This window comes from Mercenaria mercenaria, chromosome 1, assembly GCF_021730395.1.
Source record: "Mercenaria mercenaria strain notata chromosome 1, MADL_Memer_1, whole genome shotgun sequence".
Classification (NCBI taxonomy): domain Eukaryota; kingdom Metazoa; phylum Mollusca; class Bivalvia; order Venerida; family Veneridae; genus Mercenaria; species Mercenaria mercenaria.
This window is the reverse complement of record NC_069361.1, coordinates 49,342,374-49,369,221: the sequence shown is the minus strand read 5'-3', so window position 1 is coordinate 49,369,221 and position 26,848 is coordinate 49,342,374. Positions and strand designations below refer to the sequence as shown.

Below are 26,848 nucleotides of genomic sequence, written 5' to 3'. Positions count from 1 at the left end.
TCGAAATACATTGTCGCATAAGAGTCTTCGGGAATCTTCTGAATTTAATCATTATTCTTGAATTACGGTTATAAAATGTAGCAGCCATACTGTAAAGCTTTTAAGTAATAGGTATAATACGTAAACTATATATAGTTATTAGAATTCAAGTGCATATATTTATTATCTGATAGCGTAAGTATATTTATTATCCTATGGGGTAAGGCACTAAACAGCTTATATTACTAGTAAGTATATAACGATATTCTAGATCAAACGTTTTCTTACTTCGGTGTTGCAAGACAGTACGATCAAAGGATTAATTACACATTCATCTTATAAATAAATATGACGTTCATTTTGTATGTTTTGATGACGCCTGCATGAAATCAGGGATAACTTTCATAAATTGACGTCGCAGTTGACCTAGCTGGTGAACAAAAATGACGGGAAAAAGCATAGTCTAAAAATAAGTACAACAAAATTATGTGTTACTTATGTATTTAATCTTGTTTACAAATGGAAATGAAACAAACCATTGTTTTTAAAGAATTTTGAAATTAAAGATCATTTTACTTTTTTACACACTCAAACTTTACCTTTACATATTTAACAAAAGTAATTATTGTAATAATATCATTGGTACCATATGAAACAATCGTTAAGAAATTGATTAGGAATAGTTCTAAAACTAAGAGTACACACTATGAATGTGCCAGCTTGAAACTATGAATGATTAGAGAGTATACTTTAGAAAAATGATATTTTAGAATAATTTGTATAAAAATGAATATAAAATAAGGTCAATATCATATCCGCATTTTCCCTTAAACATAATTTCATCAAAATATATTCATTGTTTTCAAATATCTGATTACACTCTGCATAATGGATCACATATCTCAATATATAATAGTTGTACTATTACTTTGGATGCCCTATTGGTACTTTTAACGAATCTTTTAAATTTTACAAATCTTTTAAAGTTTCAAAATATAAATTTAATACTTGGTCTAAAGGTGTACTATTCATATCATTCTCTTATTTCAATTACTCAATGTGAAAGGGAAATAAAGTAAACATTATATACACAGACTTCAAATTATATTGGTAAACAAACACAAATTTTAAAAGAAATCAAACGTAACTATAAACAAGAGGGTCATGATGACCCTGGATCGCTCACCTGAGTAAAATCAGCTACATGTTTCAAATGTCAAACTAATGATTTTCCGATGTACAATCAAGTAACCCCTGGGGCTGAGTCAGTTTGACAATGGGGGGTCAAGATTTGAACAAATTTTGTAGAGGTCCACTAGGCAAATATCTAAGCTCTAGGGCTTCTGGGTTTTTTTTTACAAAATTTTGAAGATTTTTCTATGTACAATCAAGTAACCCCATGGTGCGGGGTCAATTTGACCCCGGGCGTCATGATTTGAACAAATTTTGTAGAAGTGTACTAAGCAATGCTATATGTCAAATATCTAAGATTTAGGCCTTCTGGTTTATTTTAGAATTTTTTTTGAAGATTTTCCTATGTAAAAGCAAGTGACCCCTGGGGCGGGGTCAATTTTGACCCCGGGGTCATAATTTGAACAAATTTTGTAGAGGTCTACTAGGCTATGCTACATGTTAAATATCTAAGCTCTAGGCCTTCTGGTTTATTTTTTAGAATTTTTTTTTGAAGATTTTCCTATGTAAAATCAAGTGACCCCTGGGGCGGGGTCATGATTTGAACACATTTTGTAGAGGTCTACTAGGCAATGCTACATGTTAAATATCTAAGCTCTAGGCCTTCTGGTTTATTTTTAGAAACTTTGAAGATTTTCCTATGTAAAATCAAGTGACCCCTGAGGCGGGGTCAATTTTGAACCCGGGGGTCATGATTTGAACAGATTTTGTAGAGGTTCACTAGGCAATGCTACATGTCAAATATCTAAGCTCTAGGCCTTCTGGTTTATATTATTTTTTTAAAATGAAGATTTTCCTATAGAAATCTATGTAAAATCAAGTGACCCCTGGGGTCATGTCAAATATCTAAGCTCTAGAGCTTCTGGTTTTTGAGAAGAAGATTTTTTAAGATTTTTCTATGTAAAATCATATGACCCATCGGGCGGGATCAATTTTGACCCCGGGGTCAATTTAAACAAACTTGGCAGAGGTCTACTAGGCAATGCTTCACAACAAATATCTAAGCTCTAGGGCTTCTGGTTTTTGAGAAGAAGATTTTTAAAGTTTTTCCTTTCGGTTGCCATGGCAACCAGAGTTCTGCATGGAATTCAATTGTTTGAATAATTTTTGTAGAGCTTTACCCAAGGAACATTCTTGTGAAGTTTGGATGAAATTGGCCCAGCGGTTTATGAGGAGATGTCGTTTAAAGTGAAAGTTTACGGACGGACAACGGACGACGGACGATGGACGCCGGACGGTGAGTGATCACTATAGCTCACCCTGAGCCTTTGGCTCATGTGAGCTAAAAAAATGATACAAAAGATGAGGCATGATAGTATGTACACAAGAGTATAGGAAAGTATTATAATCTATGTAATATGTGCATATACATTTATATAAAAACTTCCATACGCTTAATTAAGACTGCTTCTGTCATAATTGCTATTTCGCACGAGTTTTTGGCTCGATATTTTGCACATACTAACTTGACAGTTCTAATTATTTTCACGCTTGCACTAAAATCTTGATTTTTCTTATTTTTAGTTCGCAGTTTTGATTGAGTTTTTGAGCGAAAAAGCAAAGCAGATATACATTTGACCTAAACAATTTTAATTAACTGTATGCCTTCCTAACAATAAGTAGAATGTATGTAAATAACAACTGATCTTATTCTGATTGAAACGTCAGCAGACGTATATCTATCTCTAGAGTAGATGCCTGTTTTTCAAAACAAGTAATACGAGCTTCAAACCTTTAGATATTAAATGTAAACAACAGTGAAAGAGACGGGTATCGGAGAACATCCAAAATGTGTTATTTGTTGCTCTTATTCTCCGTAAAAGATTTGTTCGGCAAGGGCTCTATCTTTCGAAACGATTTTCTCATATATCATTTGCATTTTCATTCCAACTTCAAATAAGTATCTCTTTTCAAACGAATGTTGTTTTTTGGTAGACAACTGATAATAAAAATCTGGTTTTCCGCCTAAAACTATGCCAATAACTTTAGTCGAATTGCCATCAATTTTTAGGATAGGTCCTCCTGAAAGTCCGTTTGTCATGAAGCAATCAAATTTAATAAAGTCTTGGCTGTCAAGATTTGCGTATCCGAAGTCTACAAATGATGGATCCTTTCTGCTTCTCTGTAAGTCATCTATATATTCTTGCCTGTTGTTACTTAAACTGGCAAGTGCTTCCCTGTACCGTTTCTGAAAATCCTGTATAATTTCACATGTTTCCGAATATTTTTCATAAGGATTACCTGCATGCCCAAAGCCTATCATGGAAATCTTTTTCACCTCTAAGTGAACAATGTCGTATTTCCATAATAGAAGTCCTTTTGGAATATCTTCGAGATCTGTAATGTCCATTATCTCAAGGATTGCCACATCTAATTGTTCATCGTGAAAACGGTGTTTTAAACGGAACCTTCGCCTGGAAGGGTGGAGAATAGATCCATTGAAGTTTACAGTTACATCATTGGAATTTTCAAGGCGCGAATAAACATAGCGTCTCTTTCCTGTTGGATCTGTTTAAAAAAAGACATTTAATATATTAAACATATTTGCAATCAATATGTATGTCACATATGCTATAATTTTCAAACAAAAGTAATCGACAAGATTTAAAGGTACATGAGTTTGCGAAAATTTCGGATTTGCAAACTAAATCCGCAGACTGTTAATAGCCATAATCATATCGTAAAATCCGAGCATCTGAATGCTATTAGAAAAAAAATCTATGAGTATAATGTTAATAAACTTTTATATTTATAATGTAGTGCATGCATATGGAGAAAAAATCCTGCTATTAGTGGGAAAAGCATAAAACGTGGTAGAAAGGGAGGATATGGTGTCTTTAATTCAAATTAAAGTGAAAGGAAGTTTGAAATAAATGAAATTAGCCGAAACTATTCAAAATGGCCGCCATTTATAAAAATATGAAGAAAAGTAATGATCAAACACACTCAATACATTTTCAGCCAGTAACCTAATGTTTTTAATCATTTTTATGCAAATACTGATTTTAGACAACTTGGTCGAATACGAGTATTTTAAGCGGGCAAATGAATGCTATCTATCAATGAACATTAGCCGTACTCACTAGCTTATTAACATGAGGTTGTACATGGCACATGCATACGATTAGAGGGTAGTTTTCAAAACAGTCATAAGACATGTTGATAATTTGATAACAGAGACTATGATAATTAACTGTTTACACAAAAATGATGTTGTACTGTCTGGATTTTCTTTTAAAAGTATCGGCTTTGCTTAAATATGCCAAAATTTAAAGTTTCATCATCTCCACAGGGATGTACGCCATTTTTCGCATTAAAAGTAAATTTCTTGCAACTGATCTTAGTTCTGCACTGAACGAACGATGCCTATAATGATATAACAGGCGACAATATAGATGGTAGCAGATGCATAATTTAAAAAAATCCCTGTACTCACATCATCGTTCTGACTTTTCAACCTTGTTCATTAGGTCATGTTGTAAAGATTTTTAACAAAATACGTGTTTAAAGTTTGCTTTATGTGTTTTGAAACTGTCAATTTCAAAATTAATAAATAAATGGACAAGCAACCTTTGACGTTTAATGCATGAACTGGAATTTATTCTGTTATTTTTGGAACAGAGCTTCCTTTGCCTGCGTATTTTTTTCATATGCATTATTTCATAAACAATCTAAATACTGTGTTTGGCTTGAAGTGTGCAAACTCTTTTCATTTTCATTCTTCAAATTAGCATTTTCAGGATATTATGCCAAGTTATAGGGCAAATTATTTACAAGAAAAAACAAAAACAAATATTGTTGACTTTTGATAATCACAATGAGTCCTATTTATTGACTATTTATAAAATAAGTGTTTGAACGTTGTGGGCATGTTGGCAAAAGTTAGGCAATACCCAAAAGTGCACTGTATCTTTGAATAACGTATATTTGGTTGTTACCCGAAAGAGCACTGTATCGTTGAAGAACGTGTATTTGGTTGTTACCCGAAAGAGCACTGTATTGTTGATGACCGTATATTTGGTTATTTTATACGCTTTCAAACAGTAAATGAAGTCATTGTAATAAAAGTCTGCTCTTGAGGTGAAAAAAAACACAACAGATACAACCGATAAAAACCTATTCGGGTTCATTTTAACGTTGTTAAACGAATTTTTTTAAATTACGTCAATTTAGCTGTCCGATTTTTAAACCTAAAAAAGGCACCCGTCTCATTACGTAACAGGCAATCGCTGTGAAGACTGGTCCGTTTTTGAGGCAACGGAATTTATACCCGTTTCAATACGCTACAGGCAATCGCTGTAAAGATTTGCCAGGCGCGCAAAGGATATATTTTTTGAGCTATGAGCATCACAAACAAACAAAAATCCACTATTTCGATTTTGGCTATTATCACATCATGATGAAGATCAAAGCAAGGTTTTATGAATTAACATCAAATACCCTTTGAGCTAGGCTCGTCACAAGTTGATAATGTGCATTTTTAATATTTCAGGGACCACAAATCTGGCAAGTTTATATCATGATTAAGACTAATACAATTTTTCATTCATCACATGAAAATACTTTTTCAGCTATTATTGTCATTAGGTAAAAATGTGCATTTTTTACTATTCAGGTGCCGCAATTCTGGAAATACGAGAGGGACAAGGAGAAAAATAGGAGATGCTGAAGGCCATACATCGGCAAAGACTCATGCAAGATTTCATCAATTTTCGACGGATGAACGCACGATCAGACGCATGAACAATACCAAATCTCAGTGGAGGGGGCAAATAAATAGCAGCCGCTTAATATAGCTGAACATTGAATAATAATTATATATTTACAGTGATGAAAATAAATATGTCAGTTTTTTATAGAAAAATGTGTCTGTTTGTCGAAAATTACGACATTTTGCTAAAGTGAAACTTAGCAGTGTCAATTTGCTATGGTAATAGTTAAATAGTTGCTAATTAAGGAATCGTACACATCTGAGGTGCAGTTAACATATGTGTGCTACAAACTACAGTCCTTTATCAGGATGATGATAAATGAATCGGTTTTGGGGTGAAAATGAGATTTTTTAAATTGTATAAATCAAAAGTGAAGTGTACACTTGCAAAGCAGCAAGTAAAAACGTTTCAAAAGAAGTTAATTCCAGTTTTCGCCTTCTTTTTATTACTTTTTAACACGAGATATACATTTTATATGACAATGTGTTTAAATGACACATTTGTCTTCCCTTCAGATCAAGCATATATATATTTTGCAGTAGTAAGATTAGTTTTACTATTTTAATCTACACGGACATCTTGTGAAGAAGCCATCGAACTGGGTTACAGTCGGTGTTTAACACAGGTGCCCGTCGAAACCTAATACCTGAAAAGTACCTAGGATCTTCCTCTGCCATAAAAACCTGGAAGCGTATGCCCTTTGTATCGGCGTGACTCTAAACTCAACTAAATCAAAAATATTTCTACTTCTGAATCATTTCAGTCTATTGTAATTAACAAGTTACATTTACAAATCGAACTGCTTATCTGAAAGCGCTCTTGTTTTTCTTATCGAACACTCAAAATCAATTGGTTTGGTAATTTGCACACATTTTATTAATAGATTCAATTACTATAATCCAGGGGGGGGGGTGAACATGTTAAGACTCTTTTGGCGGCAAGAAAAAAGTTTTTATATGTGTAAAATAACAGGGAAATAATAATGAAAAAAAAGACACGTTTATACAAGTAAGAAACCTTTCTGTTTTTAAAGTACCTGCCTTTAGTGCATACGCCCATTATTTATCTGACCCCGACAATACATAACAAAGTTTTTAGATAGCACAATATTGAACATTCGAGACAATAAATCTAGCCGAAGCATGGGCGTTTGCACAGCAGGGGTAAACAAGGATAGTTTTAATTTCACAAAATAAGTTATTGAGTTTCCTTTCATTATCACTAAACCTCCATTTCGCACCAAAAAAGGTGTATTCCCTTTAAAATTAACGAAATGGCCTAAATTTGTCACTTCCCCGCCTCTTGCTTCTACTTCTGCGAATTGAATCATAATAGTTTCCTAAATCACTTGAGACAGTAGAAGAAAATTTACTAAATTCAAACCTTTGATGATGTCTCTAATCACATGAAAGGCCGTCATTACAAAAAAAGCCCCAACACGAAACACAGTTCCAGCTACTTTGTTCTTGTAGATAAGTGCTCCGCATGACATCATAGAGTCCTTCTTGCTGATCACTTCAGCTTGTGTATCAGTGTCATCAATATCTTTTTTAAACTCATGTAGATCTGAATTGAAAAAAAAAACTTTTATTACGTTTTTTAAGTCATCTAGTTTTCCATATTCCACAACTTCTTGCTCTAGTGTGAGATTTTCCGGGTATTTATTTCTACGTGAAGGCTACTTTCGGTGCCAGTTTGTCCTTAGTAAAGGGTGTCCTAATACCAACTAATACCAAAATCATTATCCATACAACTCAAATCTCCGCCGTTTTCAGTGTTTGAATTCTTTTCTGGTTTCAATGACAAAACACGCCAGAATGAACTAGATTCTATTACAAAACACATACTTGCTCACTTTCACTGCCATAATATTTGACATTTTAATTTTAGAGCAAATAGTCTCTTTCTGACATTTGAATACATACACTGTGTCATTAAGCTCATTAAAAGCAATTTTAATATTTTTTTCAGTTGCAGCTGGCAAAAAAGGAAGAATAACATATACATCCTGCAGAATAGAAAAGAAGTGTAATAGATTAATTAATTAGTTCGCCTTTTAAATTAAGTCAGTGTCCTCAAAGCTTTTCTATCCGTTCGCAAATCACACTTTTCAGTTCTGAATTTTAACAAGATAGATAGGTTCTGGTTTCCAGTGAAGCATTCTCATAGTAGTTGATGCAGAATAAAATTATAGACAAATAAACAGCCTTAATCTTTGAACCTAATATCCTCCATAAAACTTGTAATTATTAATCTTTTAGAAGAAAAGTTCTCAATAGAATAAGATGCATGATTTTCATTCATTGTTTCGATATTTGTGTTGGCGATATAGGCATACCACACTTTACCATCATTTGATCAGAGGTCGTTTTCATACAGCTATTAAGTATAAGAAATTGCTTGTTTGTTAAGATTTTACTTACTATATAAAAGGTAAGAAATATGTTTCACTGAAGCAAATCTGTTATTCATTAAAAAATCTCATCTCGAGAAATTCTTAGTTGACAGAAAAACTTAATATATTGATCTACGTAAATAATTCTTATGTAAAAATATTTCGTTCATATATACAGCTTGAAAATAAGGCTTTGATTTTACCTTGTTTAAATTCAGTAAGGAAAGTACTTGTCTATTTTTATTCAGAAATAGAGAGAGACGGGGGATATCTTCTGTGAACAAACAGAAAAGCTACATGACAAATGTTACTCTACATGAAATATTCCTATTTTATTATTATTGTAAATTTTGACAAACAGTTCACAAGTCATATCATCCGTGTGTTTTACAATTAGAAAGCCAGCAATCATAACTGTTATCACGATGTAAATACTCTTCGTCTCAGAAACTGGAAATTTGGGCTTTCTTTTACATACTTATTTCGAAAAAAAAATGCTTATGTCTAAACTTGATGTCTCCGTGGTGCTCGCAATAACTGTGGAAGAACTGTAGATAGTATGCAAATTGTCTCTAAGGATCACTGTATATCCCTTTACACATCCACGTCTTAAATGTGCTGTCAAACCAGGAATCGAACCTAGGCCTTAGAATAATGTTCTCATGCTCCACCAGAACAAGTATCGCCCGGTAGTAACTTATTTTCTACCTAAATTGCGAGCTAAGTCTGAAACGCTGACGGACATAATTAATTATATGTGTCTCAAGACTAACTAAATATAATGTGGCCACTGTCCAACGCTAGCGCTAAATGTCGCAGGTTGATAATTTACATGACTCAATTCTGAGACATCTTACCAACAATCTAATGTTCTACCGACTTAACAACAAAACCACTGCAGTGTTTTTCCTGGCTTATTTGAGCTAGAAGTTCTGCCTCAATAACAATAGAAAATAATGTTTTTCCGAACTCCCAACATTAATATCTTTTGCACATACATCTACTTCAGTCAAAAACTTAATTTTGAAAACGTTTTCTAACTTTAGTCATAACTAAACCAGTTTGTTCTTAATTGTACAGTTTAAACAATATTACCACATTTCTAACAACTTCTAATTTAATGTTTTACAACATACTTTAAAATTATATTCAGCTGGAAAGGATCAACAATGTTTTTTCCGAAGTTGTGACTCATGTCTGAAACTATGACATAATGTACATATTGTTTCTTCTCATCCTTCATCATATTCCTCCTCCATCCTTAAAATAAGCTTCATCTTCCTCTTACTACTTTCTTGTGTAACTCATGTATTTTTTATCATATTCACTTTTTCCACTTTCAATTTCTTGTCTTTCCCTGTATTTTGTTTCTTAGTACCTTTCATTCCAAATAAACAAACAGCTCCCCTTTATTTCTTTCATCAACAAAAAATAAAAAAAAATATTTGTTTAAACTTTTCTACTGCATCAACTACAATCTGACTACTTCGCCGGAAATGCTGTGCAGGAAAACAGCTGAATATTTTAGAAATGGAAGAAGTAGTAAACAGTACGCTCTTTTAACTGGTACATGTATAAAGTGTTGTAAAACACAGATTTTTAACTTTTCCAAACCATAGGTTTATGAATAAATTTGTCCTTAATCATTTGTTTTCAAAAAGGACAAAAGTTGCTGAAGCATAATTATGTGAATTCATTTATAATATCATCAAAGTAAAATGTAGAAAATATCATCATCGAAGGAAATTTCCTAACAAATTCAATAAGACATCGTTCCAGTACTTATTCAACCAAGCGTTATAAACGGCTCAGTGTAAAAGTAATGGAACTGTTATACCCAAAAATCCCTCTTAGTTCGGTCACTTCAGTGAAAATAAAACTAAATTCTAAACATGTTTTGACTAGGTATTTGCTTTGCTCATGTCGGTCAATAAACACGTTTGCATCAGATCAATAATCAGAGAATACAAACAGTAGTCAATCATTGTTTTAATTTAGTCATTAGAACAAAAGTCAAAGTCACTGTGACCTCAAAATTGAAAACAGTTTCTTATCAATATAAACTTGAGAACTCTTGGACCCACACTAGTCAAACTTTATATCAAGATGATTGTGTATAGCCATAGACGACCAAACAAAGATAAAAGCCACAGTGACATTAGAAATAAAAAAAAAGTTTTTAATTAATAACAGGAGAATGAATTTGCTAAGGACTGTCATTTTTCTGTGGTGTGTTTTTGGTTCAGTACGTCAAAGATGAAAGTGATAGCAACCTTGATTTGACTTTCGATCATTTTGTCATTTAGCAGTTGGCATTAAATATATAAATCGGCATGCAATAGGATATTTAAAAGATATAATCTCATAATAACCACACTATTTTCACTATGTAAAGGCCTTTTTAAACACCTATGTCCACAATAACAAATTCCATAACTAATTGTGCAATTTAGATAAAGGACATGGAATTCTCTCGCCGCAATTTTAACGGCGAAAGATGTTTGACTGACGATTGAGTTCCATGAATCTATTGACTTTAAAATGATCATTTAATGATTACTTTATCTTGCCATTCAATCAATAAAATGTTGTGTTTTTTCAGGCTAACTTTATGGTCATGCAGTGATGAACAAGCGAATGAAGTATTGCCGTGCAGTACAAAGTCCCCTACTAGAAGGCATCTAATTTTCTTTACTGCAGTATAACATAATGAACTGATATCTGTCAATGATGTATAAACAATATTGTACTATATATACAACAGTTGCTTTCACATTGAATTTTTTTGGCCGATTATAAAAAAACTTATCATATAAGTTATTTATAGTAACAACAAAGGGGAATTAATCCTAAAAAAATGAAATGAAATATAAAAAAAATAAAAAAATCAAAAAAAATCTATATAAGTCCACAGGAAACACTTTACCAGGTAGAGATACAAATACACAAATACACCTAAAAATTGGATGTAACATGCATGTTGTACCACAAAAAAAGTGGTCTCGATTTTTCTCTACGGCCAGTAATAAAAAAGTTACAATATAATCTATTTATAGTAAAACAAAGGGACGCAATTCTAAAAACATGGGTGCCTGATGGTGTTGGTGCTAAGTTACATCAAAATCCATCCATGTATGAAGAAGAAATGCTCCGGACAAAGTCATTCTTGAATTTGACCTTTAACCTCTAAATATGACCTTGACCTTGACCTTAGACCTAGGGACCTGGTTCTTGCACATGACAATCTGTCTTATGTTGGTGAACATTTGTGCCAAGCTACATCAAAATCCCTCCATGCATGAAGAAGAAATGCTCCAGACAGTCATTCTTGTATCTGACCTTTGGTCTCTTAAGTGTGACCTTGACCTTCGACCTTTCGCCATGGTTTTGCGCATGACATATTTTCTCATCCAGGGGAATATTTATGCCAACTGATATCTAAATCCTGTTCTGCATGACAAAGTTATAGACCGGACAGGAAAAAAAATCCTATTGACATTTGATCTCAATGTATGACCTTGACCTATAAGCTAGGGTTATGGGGGTTGCGCACGACACGTCGTCTCATCATGGGAAACATTTATGCCAAGTAATACTGTAATCCCTTGATGGATGACAGAGTTCTGGATCGGAATGGAAAACACCTTATTGACTTTTGATCTCAAATTGTGACCTTGACCTTTGAGCTAAGGGTTCGGGTTTTGCGCATGGCACGTTGCCTCATCATGGGGAACATTTGTGCCAAGTAATATTAAAATCCCTTCATGGATGGCAGAGGTATGGACCGGACAGGAAAAAAGCCCTACTGAAATTTGACCTCCAATTGTGACCTTGAACTTTGAGCTAGGGGTCCGGGTTTTGCGCATGATACATTGTCTCATCATGGGAAACATTTGTGCAAAGTGATATTAAAATCTCTCAATGAATATCAGAGTTATGGACCGGACACGAAACAGACCCTGTTCATGCTATGTAAACAATTGACTGCTAAGTGTGACCTGGACCTTTAAGCTAGGGGTCTGAAAGTTGCGCATGACACATTAGAGAGTTTGAGATTTCAACCTTCGCCTTCCCCTTCAACGTCACTTGCGAAGTTAACGTATGAAGTTGAAGTTCGATTAAAATTCCTTGAGATTTCAAATATTTGAATGAACCTTACTTCTTTTAATCCTCCTATTCAATTTATCCGTAATTATGATCGTTTTTTTCGTGCATTTTGATACCAGTTGTCCGAAAGGGCAGGAATTTTACAAGAGATTTTAAAATTAAAATATGAAAATTAAATAAAAAAAGCATTTCAATTAATATAATCACAACATGGATATTAGAGCGATTACCAAAAAAAAAAAAAAAAAAAAGAAAAAAAAAAGAAAAGAAAAAAATGAAATTAAAACGATAAAACAATGTGAACAATGTAAAAATGTAAAAACTCGTTAGTCTTGCAGCTGAGCTCCAAATACTTATATAAAATTATGTCATTATAGTCAGTATATAATGCACGATTGTAAATCATATATGAGAGGAAATAAAAATGATTATTACATACCTAAAATTATTTTCCATTGGGTTTCAATGGACCGCGATCGTGCAATATTTTTTTCATATCATGACGTTGAACGCTTTCATATCGGACTTGTCCCAATCCGTTACTCTAGTTACCTCCCCTGACGACCCGTCCATTGCGGATCTCGTTTCTTTGGATTTTTGTTGTTATTGTGTGTTTGTTTAATTTGTAATTTATGCAAATTTTGTTTACTTTTACACTTTGATTAATCTGACCTATTAGATACTGGCACGTAGTAATTTATCAGACTGAATTGAAATGAAAGTTATAATTATGTCATGAGTTGGACTTATATAGGACTTGGAATGTTTTCTTAACGTTGTAATGGAAAGAATCGCGTAACGTCCATGGCGTACACGCGCACGTTGCGACAACAAGTTGACGTCATTTTCGCGGAAAATATTAATGCGCATCAATTTGATTTGTTTATTGCGTTTTCGGAGAATTTTTTTCCGTATTTTTTCATGTCTTTCGTGACAGAACGATAATTTAGATATAAATTAATCATTTGATAGTGGATATGTAATAAAAAGGTTATCAATTTTGTATGTGGATATGTGCACTCGTTCTTCCGCGGACAATATTGCGCTCCTAATGTCGCGCAATATTACCGCTGCAGAACTCGTGCATATTTCCACATACAAAGTTTATAACCTATAATGATCATATCAACGTGATAATGACACTTTGTATGACTCTGTATAATGCCAAACTCTCAGACAGCACAATATGATTTTAATATACTATTTTATAAGTAAAGCATCTGCGGATCCAGAAATTTTGGTTAGAGGGACATCAACATTAAAGAGGGGGTCACCCATTTCAGGGGGGTGGGGGTGGGGGTTGGGAAGAGGAGTAGGGGTAGGGTAGGGTTACACCTTGTTTCAAGACCGACTTTCTTTGTAAAATGTAAGAATCAAAGGGGGAATTAACCCACAATGTCCCTCTGCCGGGCTCTGGTTCCGTGCATTTAAAGAATGGAGTTATCCCATACGGCTGACAGGAAGCGTCTCTCCTTATGATATCATAGATCTGAAATTGTCTGATACTTCAGAAGAATTTTCCGTTTTCCTAGTACCAATTTATGTTTATAATTAAAACGCAATTGTCGTATTAAGTGTCCGACAGCAAAAGATTGATTTTATTTGGATGTGAAAATAAAATGTTACACCAAATGATAATCGCGCGTAATTATTTATTTTTCAAGTAAAATGACTGTCATGCCATGTGCCTCCATCCAGATTTCAGTCTTTGATGCCGAGTATGTGGACAGAGTAGATGTAAAAAGAATGAAATTTCGACTTTCGTGATATCACATCTTCGGACGTTCAAAACTTCACTTCCTACGACAAAAAGGCCCATCTGGTAAAATCGATATCTCCTGGGGACACAAACATGCCGTAGAAGTTAAAGTTTGAACAAAATCTCAAAGTTTCTCAAAATCAGTTGATAACTTCATACTTCCAGGTTCAATTCAATGTATTTAGTTAAAATCATTAGCTAAACAAAACTTCATTATTCTTATACCTATTGATAGTGTTTCGCATCAAATTTAGTCTAATTATATATATGGATAATCAAATAACTTAATAAGCAGAAATCCTAAAACTAAGCTTTTTATTTCGCATAGTATTAAAGAGAAGTCTTAGGCTTACGTGATATTACATGGAAAACTTTAGTAGCAACGTTTGATATAAATAAAATACACGCATATCGGTGACGTTTTACCCAAAATGTATATGAGAGACGTTGAAGGGGAAGGCGAAGTTTGAAATCTCAAACTCTCTATTATCTTATTATGAAGTACATTTGTGCCAAGTAATATTAAAGTCCCTTCATGGAAAGGAGAGTTATGGATCGGACAGGAAAAAAGCCTTGTTGACATTTGACCTCAATTTGTGACCTTGACCTTTGAGCTAGGGGTCCGGGTTTTGCGCATGACACGTCGTCTCATCATGGGAAACAGTTTTGCCAAGTAATATTAAAATCCCTTCATGGATGACAGAGTTATGGACCGGACACGAAATTGCGGACGGACGGAATGACGGTAAAACGCATTCTATAGTCCCCGAAACTGGTTTTTGACCAGTAGGGGACTAATAAAAGTCAAATATTACCTTTTGCGTCATCATTCTGTAAGAAAAAAGAGCGACAAATTCCAAATTAATTATTGCAAACTCAACAAAGTAAAAGATAAACAGTTTATAAACTTGAAAGGATGATCTAGTAATAACGAAGCTGTGTTTTTTTAACAAATACTATGTTATAATATGTACGTATTTATTTATAAAATACTGTAAAAGCAGAAAGTTTCGCGAGGTTTTCATTTTTGCTATATTAGGGATATCTCACGAAAACTGATCATCGCGTATATAATTAGTAATTATATAATATTAAAATTGAAATAGGATACCATTTTTAAAAAATGTCGCGAATATCAAACCTCCTCTCAAAATTTCGAATTGACGAATTTTACTAAGCAAACATTATGTGCTTTTACAGAATCATACATATTCAAATACAACTGTATTTACATTACAGTTTTAATGCAAATAATATTTACAATTATGTGATAAATCATATCAAGTATACACTAATGTTTAACTGAACTTTTGATGAATAGTATATGACATGTTCGCCTTAACCTGACGATGCTTTGATGATTCCTCCTCCTCACAGCCTAAATCAGGTTCCATAGGCAGTAGTGGAATTGTTACATCATCGTGAAATGCAGGTTCACAGTCTTTGACCTCTTGTAATCTTGTTACGTCGGTTTCTGAATATAAAACACTGTTGCTTCGTATTTAGCAATAAAAAAAATTGTTATGAAATCTGAATGATTAACATTGAACATACAGAGTTATGTTTAAGAGCATTAGTGCCAGGTGCTTTTCTTGTTATCAACTAACTCAAAAGTTCGACTTAAGCAACTCAAGATTTTGAGTTGATAATACAAAATTTCGAGTTACTATCTTGCCATTTCATCCGCAAGATTTAAACGTAGGTCCGTTTGGCAAAGCACAAAAATGTAATGGACGACTTTTGACTTTTCGGAGTAGAATCATCTATCTATACATGCATATATAAATTGTACCTAACACATAGGGACTTGAACATATACTACCATACATTAATGTATGACCTATCATAGCCTCTAGAGCTACTCCAGATTTCAAACTGGAACCGGAAGGACAAAGCCAAAACAAAATCCCTACTCTTTCAGCGGGGGAAAAAGATCGGAATTTCTAATTCAAACAAAACTGCATTTTCTAATAAAGGTAAAGCCTTACATAACCATTGCAGGAACACAGATGTATGCATTTTCTGAAATCTACAAGTTTTATGAAGACACTTAACTTTTTCCTTTATGAAAACTGTAACCTCGGGTTGTTGCAATGAGGTCAAAAAGTAACGTGCGACATGTGATATGTGGATGAAACATATGTATCAACCATTGAAAAGACACGAAATAAACTGAAATGTGTATATCTTAGACATTAAATCAAATTATCTTAGTCGTGAATGCCACATATTACTCTACAAAATGTTCACCATTTTTATTTTCTCTAACTATCTTACTGTTTGTAGTCTGTCTATCCTCTGTCGCCAAATCGAAACGTTCATCACATCTATTCACGTCCACCTAAATACAAATAATTTAAAATAACCATGGTTGAATGTTAAAAAACACATGATCTCTTGCCTAAGGCGTAATTAAGTGAGGCTGATAAGACAAAGAAAGCCCCAAAATCTATTAGACACTAACTTTAGTTTAAACACGAGGGTTATGATAACCCTGGGTCGCTCACCTAGACCATGTTTATAATAAAGTCCTAGATTTCAGAAAGACAAGTATTCTGATAAAAGAACAACAACACGGCAATTAGAGCAATTACAGTAGTAATAAATGTTCTGACCACGAATGACTCATTTTGGGATCGTACCTACTAGGCTATATAAAAAAAACACATTCTGATCATGTTTCATACAGACAATGTAGAAATACGACCTCAGTGACTTTTCACATGTATTGACAACATATCACCACTATCGAAATTAGTCCTGATTTCATAGAAAAGCGTATATAATGACTAAGTCTGATCAGGCAGAAATTATATCCCCGAAAGTATTAAACTTGTACTTCCTTTGAACTACGATTTCACCTAGTGTACTAGTTGATGGCTGTATATGACAATGCAAAAAGACAAAAAATAACCAGGTTTTTTAATGTATGTAGATAATACAGGCTCTTAAATAGTTGAAACATTTCTGTAATCTGACTTATACCTTGGTCACAAGACGATGTCTGTACGGTTTTCAAAAATCGTACGAGTCCACCAGTTTTAGAATCCCTTTCGATCTCTGTACAATAGAAGCGTGTGGTCACAGTACGTACGGGTCCCGTATGATCTTTAGAGAATGCAATCGTAGGCTATCCGTGCGGACATAGCAGACAAGTAGAGCGGAGCTCGCAAGGAACCCGGCCGTACCTCGTGCGATATCCTTTGGCTCGTACGGCGCCCGTACGGTGCCCTAACGATATTCATCGACAGGAATAAACCAGTTTGGCGGTGTCTTAGAATTGTCCATTTGTAGCTACTCAGCTGAAGCGTTAACATCCAAAGTCAATATTAATTAGTCAATATTAATTACACCGTGACCAGGGTATAAGTGACCTAGCCATTTTATTTCAGATGACCTAGTTTTGAATTTGACCTAAATCTCTTGTAGGCTGACCTGGTTTCATGAAGATCAGATAGAAAATACTGCCTTTTTTAAACAGGTTTTAATGTACTTTAACTTGGTGACCTAGATTTTGTAGTTTCAAGCTTGACATAGAATTAAAACCTAAATATTGTGACCAAGTACTATAAAGATCAAGCAGATTGTTTGACCTATAGAGTTTGTACAACTTTATATGTGATATGACAAAGGGATCTTTTCTGACTCCCACATAACTCGTCAAAGATTTTGATAAGACGAATATTTCGATCACGTCTGTTTACAATCATTGTGACGATAGACCCTAGCCCATCCACCTATACTAAACATTCATCATGAGCCTCTGGTTCAGGTCGGCTTAAAGCTTATATAATGAATAATACCGCGTCCATTAGACATATTGATTAAGCATACATTTGACTTTATATAGCTGTTGACTAAGATGGTTCAGTTTTTAATATACTTATGAGGGACCAGTCGTATGAGGTGATCTGCATAAATACAGGACAATAACTAACCATGCAATTTTGTTTCCGTGAATGTTGATTGACACTTTCTGTACCATTTTTGTTCTGGTAAATATGAACAGATTGTACTTCCTTTTCAAACACCACATGGCTAGAAGTTTTAATTTCCATCTCCTTGACTTTGTTAATCGGAAGTACTTTTCCATTCATAGGTTTAGTTTCAGTAACCTCAGAAGCTACATAATGAGGAAAATAAATTAAAAGACGACGAACTGAAAATAAAACCACACCACGTGATGACATTTTACATATTAGTGGACAAACATTTACTTGAATAAATTATAACTCGGATCTAAATTATATCAAGTTTTCTTCTTATTAACAAATGCATCTCACACACTAAATACCACAATTTCAAAAAAAAATGTACTGTGTCAGAAATAAGTGCTCTTATGTCATCAAGGCAGGAGTCGAGTACAATCCAGTCCATACAATAAAAATAAATTATAGATATAAATATACATAAGTATGTAGCAGTTTTTATCTGTAACACAGAACAGATAGTTTTCATTTTGGCATAGTACTCCAACAAGAGAATAAGAAGAAGAATTTACGTTATTCAATTCAAGAAACGTTAACTGAGAGTCATGATAGCCCTATACTGCTCACCAGAGTTTCACTGCTCATATAAAAAGAAATATTTCTGTCCAATAACTGTGAATTTTTCCGAACAGTATTACAGGGACAACTAAAATCGCACTGGCAGCCCTTTTTGAAAAATCAGGATGACTTGAAACAGTTTTAGTAGGCAGACAATACTAAATTCTCGTGAAAATAATCTCTAAATTTGATCAAATATTCAAGAAAAAATGGCGTTTGAATATTTTCATTTTTAGCTCTGATGTTTTTGTATTTGGACAAATCAGAGCAATAACAATCTTAGTTTGTAGCAGGTATGTTTGTTTGTTTGTTTATTTTGGAATTAACGCCGTTTTTCAAAAGCATTTCAGCCATGTAACAGCGGGCAGTTAACCTAACCATTATTCCTGGATTCTGTACCAGTACAAACCTGTTCTCTTCAAGTAACTGCCAACTTCCTCACATGAATCAGAGGTGGAGGACGAACGATTTCAGATACAATGTCTTTTATCAAATCGTCACGGAGAACATAAGCCCCGCCCTAGGACCGAACTCACCATCTCGCGATCCGTAGACCAACACTCTTCCTCCTGAGCTATGCAGGCCGTCAGATTGTAGAAGGTTACACAAGGAACATTTTTATGAAGCTGTTTAAATGGGACAAATGGTGGTAGAGAAAATGTTATCTGCAACCAAGCGGTAAACGTTCAAACGTTTATCAGCTTCCAACTCACGGTTTCTGACGAAATGGCGTCTAAAGTAAACGGAAGGACGACGGACGGTGAGTTATCACAATACATTATACTGACTACGTTGTACTCTGGTGAAATAAACACGTATGACGTTGGCAGCTAAATGAAACAGTATTTTATGGCAAAGGTAATGTAAACTACATCTACATAAAGAACTGTCATTCCCCAATATATAGTAGGGCCAGTTGAACAATCTACAATTCAATGATCCAAAGTAATAGTGTATCTACATTTTCATTCATATATTCTGTACAATGACGACAAAATCAGAGACGAATGACATTCATCCTGGTATTACACCTGCGCTGTGACAAGTAATATACACAATTTTATGTTTTTGAAAAATGGATGATTTAGTATATGGCAAGTACATGCTTGACAAATAAGTCTTCGCACATGTAGCAAGTACCATTCCAATGGTATTGAAAATATATAAAAAGATAAAACTAATTCAGTCTCCAAGCCAATGAAAGAAACTATTTTGTAAGCATAAAACCACATTAAAAAGCCAGTAAGCACATACAGCAGACTATTCTTTTTATAGCTAAGTCTTTTCACTAGAGGATACGAAAATACAACACCTAAGGTATAATTTGGTTATCTGAAAGTGTGTTGTCTACCAAAAAAGAAAAAGAAAATTACATTACAAAGTAAGTAATAGGGGTATTATTTATTCAATGATTCTTCAATAGAAATCCAATTATTACAGTGTATGATTTATCATTTCACGACTGTAATGATTCGTGTATATTATTATGGCCATCTTACCGGTATTTGCTAATTCTTGTTCAGGAGACACAACTCTTTCAGATGATACCAAAAACAATATGGGGTCACCTGGCATCGAAATGTTATCTATTTGTGGATTGGATGCCTTAAAACTGGCTCAAATGGAACTTTATCAAAACAATAACATAAGGTGGATTTAGAAATTATAACAATAATGCAAAGAGGAAGTCTGCACACCGTTAGGTAAATATGAAAGGTCACAGGTAAATCAGAGTCATTGCATTTACATGTATAGCTAGAACCAGAAATGTAATCTGCATCGTTGCAGTACGCTGGTTTATTATCACTAGAAAATATTGGATATCGAGAAGTAAAATGAGAATTCAATTTCAGAAGCATGCTCATACCCCGGATGATATATACTAATATTTCAACGTCAGAGCGGGCAGATATATATAGGAAATGTCTCAATTAATATCGGGAATGCTTAGAAAAATTGTGTTCCCTATGTTATATATCGATATAAAAGTCCTGACAATAAATGCACCAAGTCCCTTTGTTATATGTTTATATAAAAGACTTGACAACAAATGCATCAAGCTCTGAATACCAGACAGATTTACTGTATATCTCAAATAAGATACGTTTATATTTCCTTCGTTATACTGTTAGTTCATGACCTACATTGTAAAAAAGGTATTTTAAGGTAGTTATGCACGTTTGATAAAGCAGAGGTCATAGTGTTACGTCATTTATCTCAATGAAATTGAGCAAAGCCCGGACGCAGCATACGGAAAAGAAAGTTATCCTACATGTGCATGTTATCTCGTGTGTACATTTTTACAACAGAAAACTTACCTTCTTTCTTAAGATAAAAAAATGTCAAGAAAAATGTTAACACCTGAAATAATTCCAAATACTGACAATAAATTCGCTTCATTTATTATGCCATAGCTTTACAGAATTTAATTGTTTGATTGCTAACCCGTCTTACATAGCATCCAAGTTAGAAGTTCAGCTTCTGAGCATACCTCGCGTATATATCAAGTTCCGGGGTATAAATCATTAGTCATAAAAGTTTTGAAAACAAATCTGTTCCAGGGCATAAACATGATTGACCAAGTTCGACTTCGCACATCGAATACTAATGTGAGTAATGCACATGCGTATAACAAAATTAACTGATTCGCAAACAACTCAAAAAGGTAGAAATGTAAGCGAACAAAAGAAATGCTTTTTTTAATACGCGGGTGAGATAGAATCATGTTTACCTATCTGATTTCCGCTATCGTTACTAAAAGGCATAAACATAGTTTACGGTTAAAGTATAACCGACAAGCGAAAATAGCTCTACTGTTAAATCCTTCATGTATGGTTGCTGATTTGTGCCATTTCTTTCTATAGACGCGACCACGACAAACGTCTTTATGACTTTCGCACCGAACGTCAGAAGCCCGCCCGCTTAGCTCAGTAGGTAAGAGCGTTGGTCTACGGATCGCGGGGTCGCGAGTTCGATCCTCGGGCGGGGCGCATGTTCTCCGTGACTATTTGATAAACGACATTGTGTATGAAATCATTAGTCCTCCACCTCTGATTCATGTGGTGAAGTTGGCAGTTACTTGCGGAGAACAGGTTTGTACTGGTACAGAATCCAGGAACACTGGTTAAGTTAACTGTCCGCCGTTACATGACTGAAATACTGTTGAAAAACGGCGTTAAACCCCCCCCCCCCCCCCCAAAAAAAAAACGAACGTCAGTCCACCAATCGTCTCCCCGCCGAATGTCGCCCCACCAAACGTCGTAATGGCGCCTTGACAAACGTCGCCAATTTTCAGAGGGGCGACGTTTATCGGGATGCCATAATGTTGTTCGACGGGGCGACGTTTAGCGGGGCGACATTTGACGGGCGACGTTCGGCGGAGCGCAATAACGACGTTTGCCTTTGTGACGTTGTTTCAGAATGAAATATAGAAATGGCACAAATCAGTACCAATATCCATGTTCACCTAGAAGTTCTTTTCAATAAACGCACAACGCAGCTCTAACGAGTTTAAATATCATTTACTTATTTCATGAAATATCACAAACTGAATCTGAGATACAACACCATTGTAAATAAATGGTATAGCTGCACCTCAAAGAAAACACATATTAAACAAACAGTAGATAAATGCATTGATTATGTATGTTAACAAAGGTTACTTTGTTCGATTTATTGTGACCACAACCTTTTTAAACACACAGAAGTGTAATAAAACTGGACACGTTTCATCAAAATTCAAATGTAAACGTGTGTGTGGTTACCCGAGATGAAATGATGAAAGTTTAAAAAAAAATTACCCGATACGACTAGTATTCCATATAGGAATTGGAACAATCAGTCGGCCAGTAGGGGTTTTGACAGTATTTATTACTTAACCTTAACTGAGAACTGATTAACAATGGAGCTGCTAAACTCTAACTGAGAACTGATAAACAATGGAGCTACTGAACTTAACAAGCCCGCCCGCTTAGCTCAGTAGGGAGAGCATTGGTCTACGGATCGCGGGGTCGCGAGTTCGATACCCGGGCGGAGCGTATGTTCTCCGTGATGATTTGATAAATCATTCGTTCTCTGATAATTCATGTGGGGGAGTTGGCAGTTGCTTGCGGAGAACAGGTTTGTACAGGTACAGAATCCAGGAACACTTGTTAGGTTAATTGCCCGCCGTTACATGGCTGATATACTGTTGAGAAACGGCCAAACACAAAACCTAAACTTTAAAATATCAAACGAAAGGCGTTTAACAGCTTGAAAATATGCAGTCTGACACCGCACACTTGACGATTACTATTCCTATTGATTTTATATAGATATATGAAATAGTATAACAAAGATAACAAGAAGAAAAAACAAGAAGGCCATGATGGCCCTTTATCGTTCACCAAAGTTGATCTGGCCTACTGGCCTAGTTTTTGACCCTACATAAACCAGTTTCAAACTTAACCTAGAGATCATCAAGAAAAACATTCTGACCAAGTTTCATAAAGACTGAGTCACAATTGTAGCCTTTAGAGTGTTCAAAAACCTTCCTTTAATTTGACCATGTGACCTAGTGTTTGACCCCAAATGACACAGATTAGAACTTGACCTAGAAAACATATTGACCAAATTTCATAAAGATTGGGTCACAACTGTGGCCTTTAGAGTGTTCACAAGCTTTTCCTTTGAACTGACTGGGTGACCTAGTTTTTGACCCTACATGACCCAGATTAGAACGAAACGTAGAGAAGAGATTAGGACAAACATTCTGATCAAATTTCATAAAGACTGAGTCAAAACTTTGGCCTCTAGAGTGTTCACAAGCTAATCCTTTGATCTAGCCTAGTAACCATGTTTTGGACTCTACATGACCCAGTTTCAAACTTGACCAGGAAAATCATCAAAAGACTAACATTCTGACCCAGTGTCATAAAGATTGGGTCACGAATGTGGCCTCTAAAGCTCTAAAGTGTTCACAAGCTTTTCCTTTGATTTGGCCGGGTGACCTAGTTTTTGATACCAAATGACCCAGATTCAACCTTGACCTAGACATTATCAAGAAAAACTTTCTGATCAAATTTCATGAAGACTGAGTCAAAACTTTGGCCTCTACAGTGTTCAAAAGCTTATCTATGATCTAGCCTAGTAACCTAGTTTTTGACTCTACATGACCCAGTTTCAAATTTGACCTAGAAATCATCACGACTAACATTCTGACCCAATGTCATAAAGATTAGTTCATAACTGTGGCCTCTAGAGTGTTCCTAAGCTTTTCCTTTGATCTGTCCTTATGACCTAGTTTTTAAACCAACATGACCCAGATTCTAATTTTACTTAGAAATCATGAAGACAAACATTCTGACCGAGTTTCATAAAGATTGGGTCACAAATGTGGCCTCTAGAGTGTTCACAAGCTTTTCCTTTGATTTGCTGGGTCACCTTGTTTTTGACCCCATATGACCCAGTTTCAAACTTGACCTAGAGCTTATAAAGACAAATATTCTGATCAAACTTCATGAAGATTGAGTCACAAATGTGGCCTCTAACTGTTCACAATCTTTTCCTTTGATCTGGCCTACTGACCTACTTTTTGACCTAATATGACCCAGTTTCGAATTGGACTTAGAGATCATCAAGACAAATATTCTGACTAAGTTTCATTAAGATAGGGGTAAAACCGTGGCCTCTAGAGTGTTCACAAGCTAATCCTTTGATCTAACCTGCTGACCTAGTTTTTGATCCCACATAACCCAGTTTCGAACTTATCCTAGAAATCATCAATAATAACATTCTGACCAAGATTCATAAAGGTAGGGTCACAAATGTGGCCTCTAGAGTGTTCACAAGCTTTTCATTTGATCTGGCCTACTGACCTAGCTTTTTAACACACATGACCTAGTTTCAAACTTGACCTAGAGATCATCAAGACAAAGATTCTGACTAAGTTTCATAAAGATAGGATCTCAACTGTGGCCTCTAGAGTGTTCACAAGCTTTTCGTTTGATCTTACCTACTGACCTACCTTTTAACCTGCTGACCTAGTTTTTGATCCCACATAACCCAGTTTCGAACTTATCCTAGAAATCATCAATAATAACATTCTGACCAAGATTCATAAAGGTAGGGTCACAAATGTGGCCTCTAGAGTGTTCACAAGCTTTTCATTTGATCTGGCCTACTGACCTAGCTTTTTAACACACATGACCCAGTTTCAAACTTGGTTTAGAAATCATCAAGACAAACATTCTGACCAAGTTTCATAAAGATTGGATTACAAATATGGCCTCTAGAGTGTTCACAAGCTTTTCCTTTGGTATTGCCTACTGACCTAGTTTTTGACCATACATGACCCAGTTTCATACTTGATCTAGAGATTATCAAGACTTACATTTTGACCAAGTTTCATAAGGATTGGGTCACAAATGTGGCCTCTAGAGTGTTCACAAGGCAAATGTTGACGGACGACGGACGACGCACGACGAACGACGGACGACGGACGCCGACGGACGCCGGATAATGACCGGTCAGAGTAGCTCACCTTGAGCACTTCGTGCTCTTGTGAGCTAAAAATGTTGTATATTTTCTCATTTTTCGAATCTACAACACAGTTACTTGCCATATATTTTTTTCTATTTTTATTTTGCCATACTTGCTGTTTACATGCACAGATATTTTGCTTTATTTAGTAACACCCCAACGAACATTTTAAAGCTACTTCTCACCCTAAACTTTCTGTGTGACACAGCCTGCTGAAAATACTTTATGTTCAAAATCAAAATCTTCGAAATTCCCACGTATGTTTTCATCACGTGATTGACACAATATACAGAGAATAGGTTTAAAAGTCAATGAAGTCGCCAGCTGCAAAAATAACATAATTCGACTTGAACCTCCCGACAAAATTTGCATGTCAACTTTATGTTGATAGTGTATGTCATGTTTCGTTTGGACGTAAACTGTAGGATTTGTTTGTCAGTCGAACCTGTTTTAAGGACCACCTCTGAACAGAGACCATCTGGCTCTAAAGACCACATGTTTTGTTTCCCATTGTAATATTTACAGTTTTATTTTAACCTGTGAATAAAGACCATTGCCCTACACCAGTGCGCGCTTGTCTGCTAGAATCAACGCTAATCAAGATAGATATCAATTATGAAAGCGCGATGGTAGGACAGTAGGATATTAGGATATCAATAAGACTGCAGGATAATAGAATGGTAAGATAACGATGATAGGTTTGTAGGATAGAATAGTTGGGTACCATCGCTGTCCTACAAATTTAATATCGCTATCCTACTACCATACCATAACCCATCCTACCATTCTACTATCCTACAATTGCACTTTGATAATTAGGCAATGGACGATGGTAGGATATGAACCAAAATGTATTCCACAGTAGAAGATTTTATTATACGCAAAAATGTGACAGACAGAATTACAGAATGACGGACGGACAGTTCAAACCACAGACACTTGAGGTCTTGCCCCTTCTACCCCATCTCTCCCCCGTGCCTGCCAACTGTTGACCAATACTTTTTATCATTCTGAAATTGACATGAGGATAGGCGGAGAAGAAAAACATTGTTTTATCTCTTACAATTTTTGCATGTTTTAACAAAATTAACAATCAAATTGAATGCTCTTTATTGTTCCTTCTCTTGAGTGGGAACACTCCTGGCAAACATTTCACACTTGAATGAGCAGGGAATGGATACGAGGGTACTGCCAAAGGCATCCGTATAACAGTAGGATGCCGCCATTTTGGACCCACGCATAATAACTACAAATAACCTCTATGCCAATGTGTATTCATAGTCTTTTTGTAAATATATTGTGAAATGCATGTTATTAACAGCAGGCAGACTAGAAACAATACTAACCCGTGCATTGACTATAAGATAATGTGGAATAGAGATTAATATAATGAATATGCACAATGTAAAAATAGACTCCTGTTAAATAATCATGTTCAGAAATAATCGCTGGTTACGTGATCGTGTTATAGTTTCAGATATATCTGTGCAATTCAGGTTTGAAAATGCTTCTTTTCATGTTTTTTATCCTGTCTAGTTCCTATTCTTGCGTTTCGTGAATGAATATGTGAAGCTGTTTTGTGTAGGCCTACATGTATGTAATATGCAGATGCTCGCTTTCGTTAATTACGTGATGAAAA

General features: G+C 35.0%; 1 protein-coding gene across 6 annotated transcripts in view; it reads right to left on the bottom strand.

Annotated features, from left to right (window-relative positions):
* Nucleotides 1-463: 463 nt before the first annotated feature.
* LOC128558199 (uncharacterized) overlaps nt 464-26,848 on the bottom strand; it is a 79,671-nt gene continuing 53,286 nt past the window's right edge. For 4 of the 6 annotated variants that reach the window (XM_053547035.1, XM_053547060.1, XM_053547051.1 and 1 more), the window contains 6 exons: nt 18,082-18,302; nt 16,394-16,484; nt 15,487-15,617; nt 14,959-14,974; nt 7,266-7,448; nt 464-3,678 (listed from right to left, as the gene is read on the bottom strand). In XM_053547035.1, coding sequence (XP_053403010.1) covers nt 2,978-3,678; nt 7,266-7,448; nt 14,959-14,974; nt 15,487-15,617; nt 16,394-16,484; nt 18,082-18,302 — 1,343 coding nt within the window. In that variant the 3' untranslated portion in view covers nt 464-2,977. The remainder of the gene's footprint in view (nt 3,679-7,265; nt 7,449-14,958; nt 14,975-15,486; nt 15,618-16,393; nt 16,485-18,081; nt 18,303-26,848) is intronic. The other 2 variants (XM_053547040.1, XM_053547044.1) reach the window with 2 other exon arrangements.